Source organism: Magnolia sinica, chromosome 2, assembly GCF_029962835.1.
Source record: "Magnolia sinica isolate HGM2019 chromosome 2, MsV1, whole genome shotgun sequence".
NCBI classification, from domain to species: domain Eukaryota; kingdom Viridiplantae; phylum Streptophyta; class Magnoliopsida; order Magnoliales; family Magnoliaceae; genus Magnolia; species Magnolia sinica.
In genome coordinates, this window is record NC_080574.1 from 31,760,754 (window position 1) to 31,776,231 (window position 15,478).

Consider the following 15,478-nt stretch of genomic DNA (forward strand, 5'->3'; position numbering starts at 1 on the left):
ATTTTTATTATCTATCAATCAATTTTCAAAATTCTAGAATTTATTTCTATTTTATTATTTTCCCTCGTGGACTCGAGACATCTCTGTGAGGAGTCCAAAGAAGCTCCGTAGATTCGGAGTAGTTATCCTTGAGGAAGATGGTGATCGACCTCATCACGTTTATCCTTGCATCAGGCACGTCCCATCCTTCCCTCTTATATGGTCCATTTGATGATCAATCAAGTTGTTTTTTGGGGCCATGGGAGAGCATCAAGGGAAGCATATATACGTTGGATAGATTGAATGTACATGCACGTTATGGTGGGGCCCACACATCACGAGTGTGTATCAACTATTGTGTTTTATTATGTATAGCATCCTTTTAGCCATAAAGACCTTGTAATATGAAACATAGCTTTTTGCAGGTTTTAGAATTTTATTTACAGCCCCGGAGCATTTACAGAAAATGCAGGTATCCAAACAGTCCTTGCAATCCAATTACCTGTAACTCATTTACAATATAAGCATTTATAAAAATAATAATAATAATAAGTTTTAAAAAAAGACAAATGGCCGGGATCTTGGGAAGCCAATCTGGCCTTAAGACGTGATAGAGCAAAAGAAGAACATGTGAAAATGTGACAACAGGGAAATACTGAAAAAATTATTTAATTTCATAGTACATCAGCAGTCCCGATCACCATTCATGTTGGCCACAATCTACAGCGGCACGCATGTTCCAGCACCATATCTTATTCAACCACTGGTGTGTTGCAATGTCACACTGTGGGTGAGAATGACATGGACAGTCTGGTATCGTTTGCCGATGAGCCAGAAGAGATGGACGTAGCTCTTTGAACTCGGTTAGAGACGTCGATGAAGGTGGGCCGAGTCAGTTCATGGGCGGTCTGTACTCGGCTCAGCAAAGAAATCACAACTTGAGACATGGCTGGTCTGGAAGCTACGGAGGACTGGGTGCACATGAGAGCTATTTCTATAACTTTTTGAACTTCCTCTGCATCGTACTCATTTGGGTCTAAGTTCTCGTCTACCAACTCCATCACAGTCCCATTCTCATACACATTCCATGCCTGTTAAACCATCCAGCATATCACTTTCATATTCAACCGAAAAAAAGAAAAAAGAAAAAGAGAGCTAGGTCCTCATAAGATGGGCCAAAATAATCAGGCCCAAGCCCCAGTTGGGCCACCCACTTTTGTGCAAGATATGAGCTGTTTGTCATGTGCACCTCATCATGCATGATATATGACAGGAATGCCCTTGAAACCCTAAAAGTGCTGGGCTGGGTTGTGCTTAGAGCTGTACACGAGTCGAGCTTGACACAGCTCAGCTTGACTCGGCCGGCTAACCCCAGCTCGAACTCGGCTTGGCTTGGTCATCAAGCTTGTCTAGCCAGCTCAGCTTAGTTCGGTCATCAGCTTGAGCCAGTTTGAGCAGAGTTCGAGTCTATGCGACATTTTCTCAAACATGTAAAATGCATATTCAATTTCTCACAAAATGCAAAACAGTGACAACACTTTACAGGTATTTCATCAAACACTCGGCGAACAACATCAAAATCAATATATGAGGGCAGTCACACTTCATTGAGTCATTTCATCAAACACTAGGCGAGCAACATCAATATCAAAATAACCAAGTCACTGAGCTGATTCGATCCAAGTCGATTCGAGTTGAGGTTCAATACGAGTCAAGTCGAGCTCGGGCAAGCTCAAACTCAGCTTGAATTTTTTTCGAGCTCCAAAAACCAACTCGACTCAATTTGAATCCAATTGTCGAGTCGAGCGAGCTGACCGAGCTAACTCAACTCATGTACAGCACTACTTGCGCTGGAAATGAACTAATGGGCTCTTAGACGTAATAGGCCTGGCCCAATTAATAAACAAGCTTACATTTTAAGCCAGTCCAGACATCGGGCCTGGTATTCCAGATAAGCCCAGCCTGAAGTGGGTCAGGCATGAAATCCTTTATGGGCTCAGATAAGCCCATTTACAAACAGATGATGTGATAATCTGACTGTTTACCTGGGTTTTGATAAAATGCGCCTGTGTATCTTTTACCTGAAGTGGCAATGGGCAGGCCAGCCTGACAGTTAAGGTCCAAGGCCTGTGCTAGATCCAAGCTTGGCATGGGCCTAGCGCAGCAGGTCCAAGCCCAAGCCTTAAAAAACATGGTCATGCATGGGTGTGACGCAACCCAACCTGGCCTGGCCCAAAATTGATAGAATCCCTATTTACCACTTGTCTGTTCCTAATATATCTGCTGCTCAAGTGGCCCAAACTTAGAGGAATTGGTATTTCTACGTAGTTCTTCTATTCATGGATTGGATGGACGGTTAGCGAATTGTGGAAACATTTGTAGCGTTTGGAAGATAATTACCCATTCAAGAAGATATTGTTTGGTGGGTTCACGCCTCAAGTCATTACTCTTTAATCCGCTTATGATTTCCAAGACAACGACTCCATAGCTGTATGTGTCCACCTTCTCAGTTAGCTCACCATGTATCGCGTACTCAGGTGCAGTGTAACCCCTGTCCAATGAAATTCATTGTTTTCGTAATTTGAGAACGAACTATAGGCTGCATTTGGATGCACTATTGAATTGAATTGCAATAATTATTGTCTGTTTGAACTGAAAGAATAAAAAATCGAATCATATTCCTATCCACTGTTTGTTTTTGCAAAGCATCTAACACAGGGAAATCAATTTCATTTCTCTGGTCCAATGTCTTGGAAGAATCACTGCTACATGAAATCCACTGGCCAAATACTTCCAATGATCACCCATGTCCCTATCGAATTTGGAAATCTACAATATCGCCTTTTTTGAGAGAATTCAATTTCCACATTGTTTTAGTAGAACCTGGGAAAAGGATTTCAATTTCTGTAGATACTCTTTTTTTTTTTCTTTTTTTCTTTTTTTTCCGGAAGCAGTGGAAATAAAGTCGTCCAAAGAAAATGATTTCATTTCCAGAGCTTTCCGCCAATCTAAACAGGTCAATCAAGAGGAAATGACCAAAATTGCAATCACCTTCCTTAGCATTCATACAAAAGGAAAAGGGTACTAATCAAAATGTTGGTGCTTTTCAAGGTAGACTTGAAAGGAACCCTACTAAAAATTTGAGGGCCAACTTCCTATATGTTCCTAAGGCCACGGGCCTGTTGGGAGATTATGCATGAGCAAACCCAAATTCAATTAAACAATGTGAAATCAAACATAAATAAAAGCTCATAAAGAACACATGAATTTTACGTGAAAAAACTCTTACAAGAAAAACCGTAGTGCAAAGCAACAAGCAGTCCACTATGAAATAATGTTACAAGGGATGGATGGACTTATTGATCAGAACAACCCCAAAATCCCATCTCAAAACCCTAACTTTGTTCTAAAATACCTTCGAAACGTCTTAAAATTCACTTAGAATATTCTAATTCCAATTACATCTGATGTGTATACTATCACAACCATAATTAAAAACAAATCGCACACATACACAGTTCCGTGCACACCGTCGATGGCACCTTCGATAACATTGACAGTCATTGAAGACCACGAAGACCAGTCGATGACATCAAAGTCACCTTTGATGGCATCGATATTCATCAAAGATCATGAAGACCAATCAATGACATCGAAGCCACCTTCAATGGCATCAAGTAGCAACTCCAAAATTGTCCAGCGAGCAACTGAGATTTTTCTCAATTTTCTCGATGGCATCTTGTGGTTTGTCCATGGCATCGATAGACTCTTGATCTTAGTTAGATTGAAGACATATGATAATAATTTCCACCATGAATTCAATCTTCATCCTCCATTGCACCACAATGTCATCACCATCTCCAATTGCATTCCATCATAATTTCATTGTCACTTCTCATGCACATTCCATCTTCATTAAGCATTCGCCAAGCCAAGAGAAGTCGCACAAAACTTGAACTTCTTTATAAGAACCACCTTTGTAAGCATATTAATTGGGTTCACGTTTGTATGGATCTTTTTTAAAGTTACACCGCTTTCCTTAAGCACCTATCTGATAAAATAATGATGAATATCAATATGTTTTGTACATGAGTGATAAATAGAGTTATTTGTCAAATTAATCACTCTTTCATTATCACAGTTAACCAGCACGGCCTCTTGCTAAAGTCCAAGCTGATTTATCATTCCTCTCAACTAAACACCTTCTTTGAACGCCTCCGTCACCACTATATATTCAGTGTTGATTGTGGAAAGAGCAACCATAGACTGAAGCTTTGACATCCAAATGATCACCCCACCTGCTAACACAAACGAGTAGTCGAAAGTCGGCCTTCTATTATTCACATTTCCTACGTAATCGACATCCACATAGCCTATCAATTTGTCCTCTATCTTTTCAAACATCAAGACATAGTCCATTGTGCCTCATGTATATTAAAGTAACTATTTCACTACTTCTGCTTCTCAATGTTGCTTGTTGGGGTTAGCCATATATCTGCTCACAACACTCACTATATGTGAAATATTCGATCTCGTAGAAACCATGACATACATCAAAATGTCAATGGCTCTTAAATAGGGCACACGAGGCGTCATATGTTTTTCTTCATTTGTAGTAGATCATTGTTCAAAAGAAAGCTTAAAACAAGCAGCATGTGGTGTGTTAATCGATTTCGCATTGTCCATACTAAACTTAACCAATACATTCTCAAGGTATATATTATACTTGTGATAACCGTAGCCTATTTCTCTCTATCTTTGTGAACATTTATATCGAGAATCTTCTTTGCAACCCCCAAATGTTTCATTTTAAATGTCTCTGACAACGAAGTCTTAAACATATCGATCTCAGACATGCTATGGCTGACAATAAGCATATCATTTACGTACAATACTAGTATGATGAACTGTCCATCATTCAGCGTCTTGTAATAAACACAATGATCATATTCACTTCTGATAAATTGTTGACCCAATATAAAAGTATCAAATCTTTCGTACTACTGACTAGGTGACTGTTTCAGGCCGTATAACGAAATCCTCAAACTGCAAACTTTATTCTCAGCCCCTTTTACTGTGAACTATTCTGGTTGCTTCATGTAAATCTACTCTTCCAATTTTCTATATAGGAAAGCAATCTTCACATCCATCTATTATAATTTTAAGTTATATTGAGCAACCAGCGCCAACACAATTCTAATAGACACCTACTTAACCACATGCACAAAAATCTTGCTGAAGTTGACACCCTCCTTCTGAGCATACCATTTCACAACCAATCTCGCCTTGTATCTATCATGCTTTTCTTATAAATCCACTAACAACCAATCATTTTACGTCCTACTGCAAGATCCACCAGCTCCCATGTCTCATTCTTGTACAGAAAGTTTATCTCGTCATGCATGACTATCGTTCATTTCTCAGCATCTGATCATCCGGTGCTTCCTAGAAGGTAGACGGATTTTCCTCATCCATAATGAGGGTGAATACAATATTCGAGTCATCTTTGTATCTAGCCGGTAATTTGTGATCTCTTGGCGGATTCCTTCTCAGAGGTGGTTGCTCCACCAACTCTTTTACCTATACTTCTGGTTAAGGATCTAACTATGTATCAACTTTTTCAATCTCGACATTGATGACCACTGATTTCTTTAGTTCCTTATGTTCTTCCTTACAAAATACAAAATCCTCATCAAACATGACATCTTGACTAATTATGATTTTTCGAATGACCCGATCATACAGCCTGTATCACTTCACTCAATCACATTAGCCTATAAAAGTATACTTCGCCCTTTGTATATGAGAGTAAGCATTGTAATAAAAAAACCTGCAACTGTGAATAGTCAACATCATGACTACTCCACGCTGCTTTTTGAAATCTTACAGTTTATCGACGTAAGAGGGGATCGATTCACTAAGTAACAAGTCATGTTAATGGCCTCAGTCTGTAGCTCATTGCCCAATCCAACATTACTCAACAAACTTCGGGCTCTCTTTAAGAGAGAGTCTGATTCATTCTTTCCGCTACATCATTCTGTTCAAGTATGTGCCTCACTATATTGTGTCTTATAATCCTCTCATCTTTACAAAACTGGTTGAATTCCTTTGAAGTGAATTTACCTCCATTGTCTATTCTTAGAAACCTTCGGTTTCTATCATGACTGTATTTCAACCATCGCCTTCCACACTTTGAATGTGGTGAATAGATCAGATTTATTTTTTAGAAAACAAACTCATACTTTCCTAGAGTAGTCATATATAAATGAGAAAAAACATAACTCCTTAATAAAAACAACGGGCGACGTGCCCTATACATCTAAATGTACATACTCCAGTATACCCTTATAAACATGCTTTTTATTTTTAAAAGTTGTGATTCTTTACTATAAATACAATACTCACAAATATGAAAATCAACGCTTTTATATAAAGGGATCAGAGAATAATTAGAAAGTACCTTTATACTATGCTCTCTCATGTACGTAGTTTGGTCACGCATGCCACAAACGTGTTGATGTGAACTCTGCTACAGACGTTGTAGCTCCATTCAATACGGTATTCCTGATCAACTTGTACAGGTTACCGCTTTACTGTGTTTTCATTACTATCATGAGTGCCCCTTTAAAAATTTTAAGGACCTCATCAAAATCAGTAAATTTGTACCCAAGTGTCTCTAATGCCCCAAGAGAGATTAGATTCAACATGAGGTCAGAAACATGTTTCACATTTGTCATGATATACTCCACCTTATTGAGCATCTGAATGTGTACCAAACCAACACCACCAACCTTACAAGCAATGTTGTTGCCCGTAAACACCTGTCCACAATTGCACTCGCTATAATTGGTGAACCAATCTCGTTGAAAAGCTATGTGGTATAAAGTCCTTGTTTCCAAAACCCACTCGTTATTGAGATAGCCAAAATTGAATGCGGTTAGAACATCAACTTCCTCATTGGATTCTACTCTGTTGGCTTCCTTCGATGTATTATCAGACTTCTCTCCCTTCTGTGCCTTAGAATTCTAACAAATCTTCTTTATGTGCCCCATCAATTCACAATTTTAGCACTTTATCTTGCCATTCTCTTTTGATTTAGATCTAGACCGAGAATTTTCCTTCTCCCATTCAGAATTCCTTCCATTGGCAACCAACACATCTGTAGAGGTACAATCGCCACTGTCTTTCTTTCTCAACTACTTCTCATGAAAGGTTGAAATGACAGTCTCAACATCGATGATATCCCTACCGTAAATCAAGATATCTTCCAGATTCTCGAAAGACAATGGAAGGGAATTCAAAAGAATTAAGGCTTTATCTTTTTCTTCGATTTTAAATTCCACATTCGTCAGTTTATACAACAATTCTCTGAAAGCGCTCATGTGTTCATCGATATCAGACCCCCCTGTCATCTTAAGAGTATAGAAATGTTTCTTAAGATACAGACGACTGCCTGAGAATTTATTCATGTACAAACTGTATAGTTTCATCCATATCCCTACAGCAATCTTTTGATATAGGACATTGTAGAGAACATTGTCCGCTAGACACAGTTAGATCGAGGTTGTAGCCCTTTCGTCAAGTTCATCCTACTCTTCATTACTCATATATGCAGGACGATTCAGCATACCGAGGAGAGAGTGTTGCAATCCTTGTTAAACTAAAACGTCTCTCATCTTAACCTTTTATAATTCAAAGTTGTTTCTGCCAATGAATTTTTCCGTTTCATACTTCACGTTAGACCTTTTCGTCGACATGTTTCAGATTAGAACTTGAAAGTCCAACGTTAACTCTGATACCACTTGTTAGGGGATTGAGCAAAAGTAACACTGAATTCAATCAAACAAGGCAAAATCAAATGCAAACAAAAGCCCTCAGAGAACACGAATTTTACATAGAAAAACCCTCACGAGAACAAACCCTGGCACAAAGCGACAAGCTATCCACTATGAAACAATATTACAAGAGACAGATGAACTTATTGATTTGAACAACCCCAAAATCCCTACTCAAAACCCTAGTTTTGCTCTAGAACACCTTAGGAACGTATTAGAATTCACTTAGAATATCCTAATCTTGATTGTACTCGATATATATACTATTACAACTAGAATTAGAAATAAATCACACATTTATGTTGTTCCGTGTGCACCGTCGATGGGACCTTTGATAGCATCGACAGTCATCGCAGACCAGTCGATGACATCGAAGCCACCTTCGATGGCATCAAGTAGCAACTCCAAAACTATTTTGCGAGCAAGTGGGATTTTTCCGGATTCTCTCGGTGGCATCGAGTGGTCTATCGATGACATCGATAGACCCTTGATCTCAGTTAGATTGAAGACATCTGACAACAAGCTCAATGATAGACATTGTTTGTCTCAATATTAAGGTCTTGGGTTCGAGCCTAGCTTATCTTAAAATTTAAAAAAACAATATTTTGGACTAATTATTTTTTATTCAATTTAATAATGCATCCAAACCTGCATTGTAAAAAATTGATACAAATTCCACTAAGAACGATAAAGAAATACCCATGAATTAAGTCGAGAAAGAGCACCATGCATGGTGTTCATGTCAGATTTTTTGGGTATATTAGTAGATTTTTCTAGTGAAATGCAGGGTTGGTATATTAGTTCAAAAAAATATTTTGAACTAATTATTTATGATTCAATTTAATAATGCATCCAAACACAACAAAAAGAGTGTTTTCTAATAATCCAACCCTGCATTGTAAAAAATTGATGCAAATTCCACTAAGAATGATAAGAAATACCCATGAATTAAGTCGAGAAAGAGCACCATGCATGGTGTTCATGTCAGATTTTTTGGGTATATTAGTAGATTTTTCTAGTGAAATGTGAAGACGTTGTGATATTTAGTACTTACAAGGTTCCTCCGAATTGGGTGCTGAGATGACTCTGGTCCTCTGGAAGAAGCCGTGCAAGCCCGAAATCTGCTATCTTGGGGTGGAAATCATTGTCAACCAGTATGTTGCTGGACTTTATGTCTCTGTGTATGATACAGGAATGAAACTCTTCGTGCAGGTATGCAAGTCCACGGGCTGTGCCAAGGATTATGTTGAACCGTCGTTTCCAATTCAGTGTTCCACGACTGTCACCTGCGAGACATGATGTTCAAATTACAAAACATTTCATTCATACCAAGGATGCCAAACGCTATCAATCGAAAAAAAAATCTGATTTGCCATGTTTGGCTCTTGTGTTAAATAATGAATTGGTGAAAATTCAAGTCCTAGTTCTGTTAGGAAACATTTCTGGACATCACACCAAAGATCTCGCTGATTTTGCTACATATCTGTAACTGTTTCAGCAGTTGACCTATTGATTTCTTCATGTGGATACCAAATAGCCTTTTCCCAGCTATTTGGTACATTGGCTTTATGAATCCTGTTTTGCCAGAAATTTCTAAGGCCCAATCTTCAGCAAGTGGATCCTTCGTGTACTTTGGTGCTACCTCAATTGAAATAGCTTCATCATTTTATCTCCTATAGGGGCTGTTACTCTTAGGTTGCTTAGAATGGCAGTTCTACTCTCGTCAGCTAACCCATACGAAACCATCTCAAGCAGTCTACAACCACGGCATTAAACTGGGCTATGAAGATCATCCACATGAAATTCCTCATCATGGGTTCGATGAAGATTGCATTTGTAGCATAAATACAGAACAATGGCTAATCTCTTTTAGCTGCAAGAACATAAGAACTTGCTTTTGACCCCTCCCAATATATGTGCATGCCCTTGAAAATGCATATTAAAGTAGCATCACCTCATCCTAACATTGCCATAGAGTAATAAGGACGCAAGAATCACCTATGAGACTAGCATATTTGTGCAATAATTAGACTAGGATCAATCCATCACTTGTATATAACTAGTCTTGCAGTACGTGTGACTTAATTTACACATAGTGATTGGTGAAGTGTTTGTTGCCCATGTGGGATCCATCTAATCAACCATTGATTCATCCTCCTTGCACCATGCAACTGGGTACATAATAGATCGTGCTGATCTTTAATTATGAGATTTTATCTTTGATAATTCCATAAATCATGGCGGAGGCACATCTCATATTTACATATATTTCAATAGAACATCACTTATATTGTGTATACCTGCACAATAATCTAAGTTGTGCAAGAAGTGGACCAAGCTTTTAATTGATGAATATCAGGCACATCTCATTATGATGGCCAATTCGAATATATATGTGTGCTTATATGTTCGCAAAACTATTACATACATACATATAAATTTAAACATTAAAAAATTTCAATATAATCCAATAAATAAACATGTACACGTATCAATAATGATTTGTTGGGCAGCACAAAATCTAACCGAAGGAAGTTCCATCAAGAGAAACTAGGATGATAAAAAGTTCACTATTTTGGAAATATTAAGGGCATTGAAAACAAAGTTTATCCAAGGATTTTCCTCCTCTTTTATTTTCTTTCGTTTTATTTATTTATAAGAATAATACAATAATCTCTCCATTGCCTCTTCATCACACACCCACCACGTCACCTTTTATTTTTGAGCAGCTGTTACAGTCCCATATCGTGTAACAGAGCTCGTTATTACAGTTATGTTACTGTTTTGAAATACCTTGTTCACCCTAATATATCTAACTCAAGGATCCCAGCTTCTAGTTTAGATTGCAAACATGCTCCATGGCAACAGAGACTCTTGTTTGATCTTCCAATCTAGCCAAAGTTAGTTCTACTCAAGCTAACAATGTCATAAACGATTCACATTATACAGAATGCTTCATGAGGCAGATGCATAGATGCCAAGTGAACTCACAAAGTTTGAATAAATTTTTTTTTTGGGTAAGTAATTAGAAAGTGGTTATATCGCCAGATACTACTTGAGTTAGAGATGGAAAGATGGTGTGATACCAAATAAGTATTTGTCGAGGCTGCCATTTTCCATGTATTCGTAAACAAGCAGCAATTCTGTGTATTTCTTGCAGCATCCCAGCAGACGAATGAGATGCCGATGATGGACATTGCTTATAAGCTTAGCTTCAGTCTCAAAGTCCGCCTTTGCTCTGTCGGATTGGCCTATTATGAGTTTCTTCACAGCTACTATTTTACCATTTTTCAAAACACCCTGCCATGACCAAAATAAAATAAAATTGTAGTCAGTTATCATTTTTTGTTAACATATGGACCCACATTATATAATCCAGATCATTCATAAGAAGGGCATCATAGGTTTATCCTAAGTTGATTGAGCCAAGGTTATATGTGGACCATTGTTTGTCATTGCATATTTTCATTGGATGGATAGGATCATCTTATATGAGAGATATTGAGGCATGGGACATCCTCTGATGGATCAAATGCCAAAATATGAAGCCCTTCTATAACATGTAAGCCTCTTATTAGGTAGGCCACACATGATCATTAGTTTAGATCTGACTATTGGATTATTCAGATTGAGCGATTCAGTAAGCCCCACTACAATTGTGATTATTATAAATAGATTTAGGACGGGGTGCTTAAATTATAGATTCTATACACGGTTATTAAGCCGGATATAGAAACCTACGGTGTGGAGACTCTAGAGGAGATAAGTATGTTAGGTAATCTTCTCTAACCCTCTTTCTTATAAATAGATATATTGGTCCCCTCACCAACACATAAGAGAGAAAACCGTCCCATTGAAAGTTCTCTTGAGAGTGTGAGGTACCGGAATATTAAGATTCCCATAGGCAACATCAAGGCATTAAGAATGTCTTCTCAATCAAGTACGCCTTAAGCTTATTGTGTTGAACCTCCATTATTAATGTATAGAAGATCCATCAATTCCACAATACAGATCTACCATAACAATGACATGTCAATGACTTTCTTTCAATCAAGCATCATATGCCTGCTTTCAATCTCCTGAAACTAACTACATTACCGGCAAATACTTTGAAAACAACCAATGGAGGCATCTAACCTTGTATACATCTCCGAAACCACCTGCACCTAGTTTATTTTCATCACTGAAATTTCTGGTCGCAGATTTGAGATCTTTGTAACGAAAGTTCACTGGACCACGCAGCTCGGTCGCCCCTAATATATCTCCTGCAAAACAACTTACGTTATATAGCTATAATGTTTCACAACATCAGAAATCAGTGGTTCAACATTGTAGAAGGCATTCCAAAGCTTGTCGAAAACGCATCCAACATTGCATCTACTAGACCAACAAAACATAATATGGCTAACTTGGGTACATGGTCATGATTTTCAAGGGTATTGATGCCATCCTCCAGTTCCAAGCCTGACCCAAAATTTTGGTTGGGCACTGCCCGACCCGCCCAGCCTGAAAATTGATAAAATCCCTATTTTCCTATCCGTTTATCAGGTGGGTCACACATGACGAAAAAATAAATATTTTAAAAGAGTGAAACCAATGGTCCACATTTAAGATAGAATGACATATTTGTAGGATATATAACACATGTGCATATAAATTTGGGTTAGCTGGGGCTAGGTTGAGTTTGGGTCAGGCTAAAATGACTTGAACCCAAGCCTAACCTGAAAATTGATTGGGCCATGCATGTGATTCCCAAGCCCGGACTAAAGCTGAGCCAGGCCAGACAGCTCCTCAGACCATTGTGTCCCTTAAGTAAAAACAATTGCTGGTTGGGCCTTAATAGAATAACGTTTGAATTCCTTTGAAAGGATTGTTGGGACCCACAGAGAAGTTTGCAATGAACTGGGCTTGGCCAGGTCTAGAGCGGGCATTTGAATGCTGAATTACAATTGCCATGAAAATGGGCCCAGCTAACTAGTTTAGTAATTAGGCCCTTGGTGTTAGGCCCATGCATACCCGATGAAGACGCTAGAAGTGGTCATGGGTCGGGTCTGCGCATGGGACAGATTGCCTGATCGAGTTCTAAGGTGGGTTTGGGCCAGGTTAAATGGATAGTCGCTTAGGCTCAGGTGAGAAAATGTGGCCCGTTTAAGTAAATGGGTTGGGCTTGGCATGAAACCTATGCAATCCGCCCACCCATCTAGCTTATTCATGGGCTTGTTGAATTTTAAATGGGTCGTGTGGTAGTTGGGCTTGGGCCTGATGAATTTTAAATGGGTCGGCTCAGCCACAGAGAAATGGATTGCAGGACGGGTTTGGGCCTGGGCTGGATGAATTTAAATGAGTTGGGTTGAGCTACTACACTGAAATGGCTTAAGGGTCGTGTTTGGGCCTAGGCATGATAAATTTTCAATGGATTGAGTTGAGCCATGGTGCATACCTTGGTGAGTCTTTCCCGTCTCTGAAGATCGTTGAATGAATAGAAACAAAATCAGAGCGAGTAAGAGAACGAATGCAACTCCTCCTACGACACCTCCAATGATAGCTTTCTTCTTGCTCGAATCTCCTGCCAAATCAAAAATAAAAAATCAACACAGGCACTTTTAGTACATGCCCCCACGCTGGATTGGGCCATGCACCGATAAATTACACTGCCCAGACAATCTTTAATGGTCTGAATATTAGAGCTGTACACAAACCGAATTAGCTCGGTTAATATGCTGGACTCAACTCGAAAAAGCTCGACTCAACTCAGCTTGAAACTGGGTTTGAGCCTAGTCAAGCTGATTTTTTTAGCTCAAAAAATTTTTAAGCTTGACTTGACTAGGCACTGAACTTGATTCAGTTTGAATTGAATTGGCTTGTATCAGGTTCACTTAATATAAATATTTTGTAAATATTTATATACTTAAATAAATTATATATTAAATATATTAAAAACTCAAAATTAGCTCGTAGATTCAAACTCAAACTCAGCTCGAAAGATTAAGTTCAAGATCTGTTTGAATTTGGCTCAAGTTGGCCTGAGCTATTGACCGAGTTGAGCTGGCCAATCAAGCTTGAGTACCGAGTTGAGTGAGTTCGAGCTGAAATATCTTGTCGGCCGGGTTGAGCCAAGCCAGGCCAAACTCGACTCGGTTCGGCTTATGTACAGCTCTCATCTCTGATATCAACGGACAACTTTCCCTAAATGAGTCATTCGTGCGTGATCGTTGGTTGCGATCATCCGATTAGTAAGACTGATCCATGTCCCAATCATGCTGGGGCCCACATCTTCAATAGTTACTATCATCCCTATCATCATCTACATCCATGAATATGTGGTGGAGATTGGTGCGAGTTTTCATCAAACTACGTACACACGTATCGCGATGATACCCACTTTCTCGGGCCCACTTTGGATTCGCCTTCTGATGAAAATCACACCATTCATCCATATCTGCCTAGATGATGGAATTTGGAACTCAACCCAAGATCCGGCCTTGAGCTTGGGCATTGGGCCTTGTAGTATCCGACCGGGCCTATCCTGGCCCGACACTACAAGATCCGGATTCCGGCCCCACGATCACGAGGCAATTTCGACGGCTTACCTCGCAAGTAACGTGCAAGATCCACCGTCTGATTAGCGCTGAAGAAGGCCGTGTCTGAATACCTCAAGAAACACCCAGCATCAATGGCCCTCCCATCGCCATCTGGCGGACAGTTCTGTATATTCCCATAAGCCACTCTCAAGCAATCCCCACAACCCACCTCACTCACCGTCAGTGCGCACTGCGCCACCCCGTACACTACAGCACCCCCCACCCCTTCCCTCCTCACAGCCGCCCAGTAACCCCCAATCCTCGGCGTAGCCACATAAAGATCCGTCAGCAGCTTCTCAGCCGTCTGATTAAACCCAACCGCTTTCGCAGCCGTCTGATTCCCGCAAAACCCAGAATTCCCTGGCTGCGTCGTCTGATCGAAGAAATTATTGCTCTCGTACCTCAGAAAGCATCCATCGTAGATGATCCTCGCACCGTTCGCCGCAGAGCAGTTCCTGATCTGGGCCGTGGCGACGGAGAAGCATGACAAGCAATCGGAGGTCGAGAGGTAGTTCCTGCACTGAAAGAGAGTGTAGACCGGGTCCGAGACCTGTGCCCGTACTGCGGTGGCGAAGTGGGTTGAATTGAGCTGAGAACGGAGGTCGGAGAAGGTGCCGTTGAGATTGGAGAAGAAGGCGAGGCGGTTGGTGGCATTGTAGGTGCTGCAAGCTCTTATCAGGAGGTTGGTTTGTGGATCGGATGCTGCCGGATTCAAGAAGAGAAGGAGAGAGATCGATGAGAAGGTAAAGAAGGAGATTGATAAATGGAGGAGTTTGGTTTTCATGTTTCAGAACTCTGATCTCTGATAAATCAAGGAACGGGATTCGATCTGGATTTTGGTATATTTATAATAGAACTTGGAATAATAAAAACCTGTTTGGTTTTACATAATACAGGTAAATCGGTGTAAATACAGGTAAATCGGTGTAAAGAATTAATTATTACATTTTTGCACTTATTTGGAAATGGGCAAGTAATTTTACCTAGAAAACCGGTCTAAAAATATTGACTTAAATCTGTGGGCCCACCATAATGCATATAATATATTCTTGTCGTCCATCTAGTTTATTAGAATATTTTGAG

At 39.6% G+C, this 15,478-nt stretch overlaps 1 protein-coding gene across 1 annotated transcript; it reads right to left on the reverse strand.

Annotated features, from left to right (window-relative positions):
- Positions 1-555: 555 nt before the first annotated feature.
- On the reverse strand, positions 556-15,197 carry LOC131236895 (cold-responsive protein kinase 1-like). Its single transcript, XM_058234414.1, has 7 exons — positions 14,405-15,197; positions 13,255-13,380; positions 11,952-12,079; positions 10,901-11,114; positions 8,869-9,100; positions 2,380-2,530; positions 556-1,070 (listed from the first exon to the last, which is right to left on the reverse strand). The coding sequence occupies exons 1-7, from the start codon at positions 15,177-15,179 to the stop codon at positions 759-761; spliced, it is 1,938 nt and encodes a 645-aa protein (XP_058090397.1). The 5' UTR covers positions 15,180-15,197; the 3' UTR covers positions 556-758.
- Between the last annotated feature and the right edge of the window lie 281 nt (positions 15,198-15,478).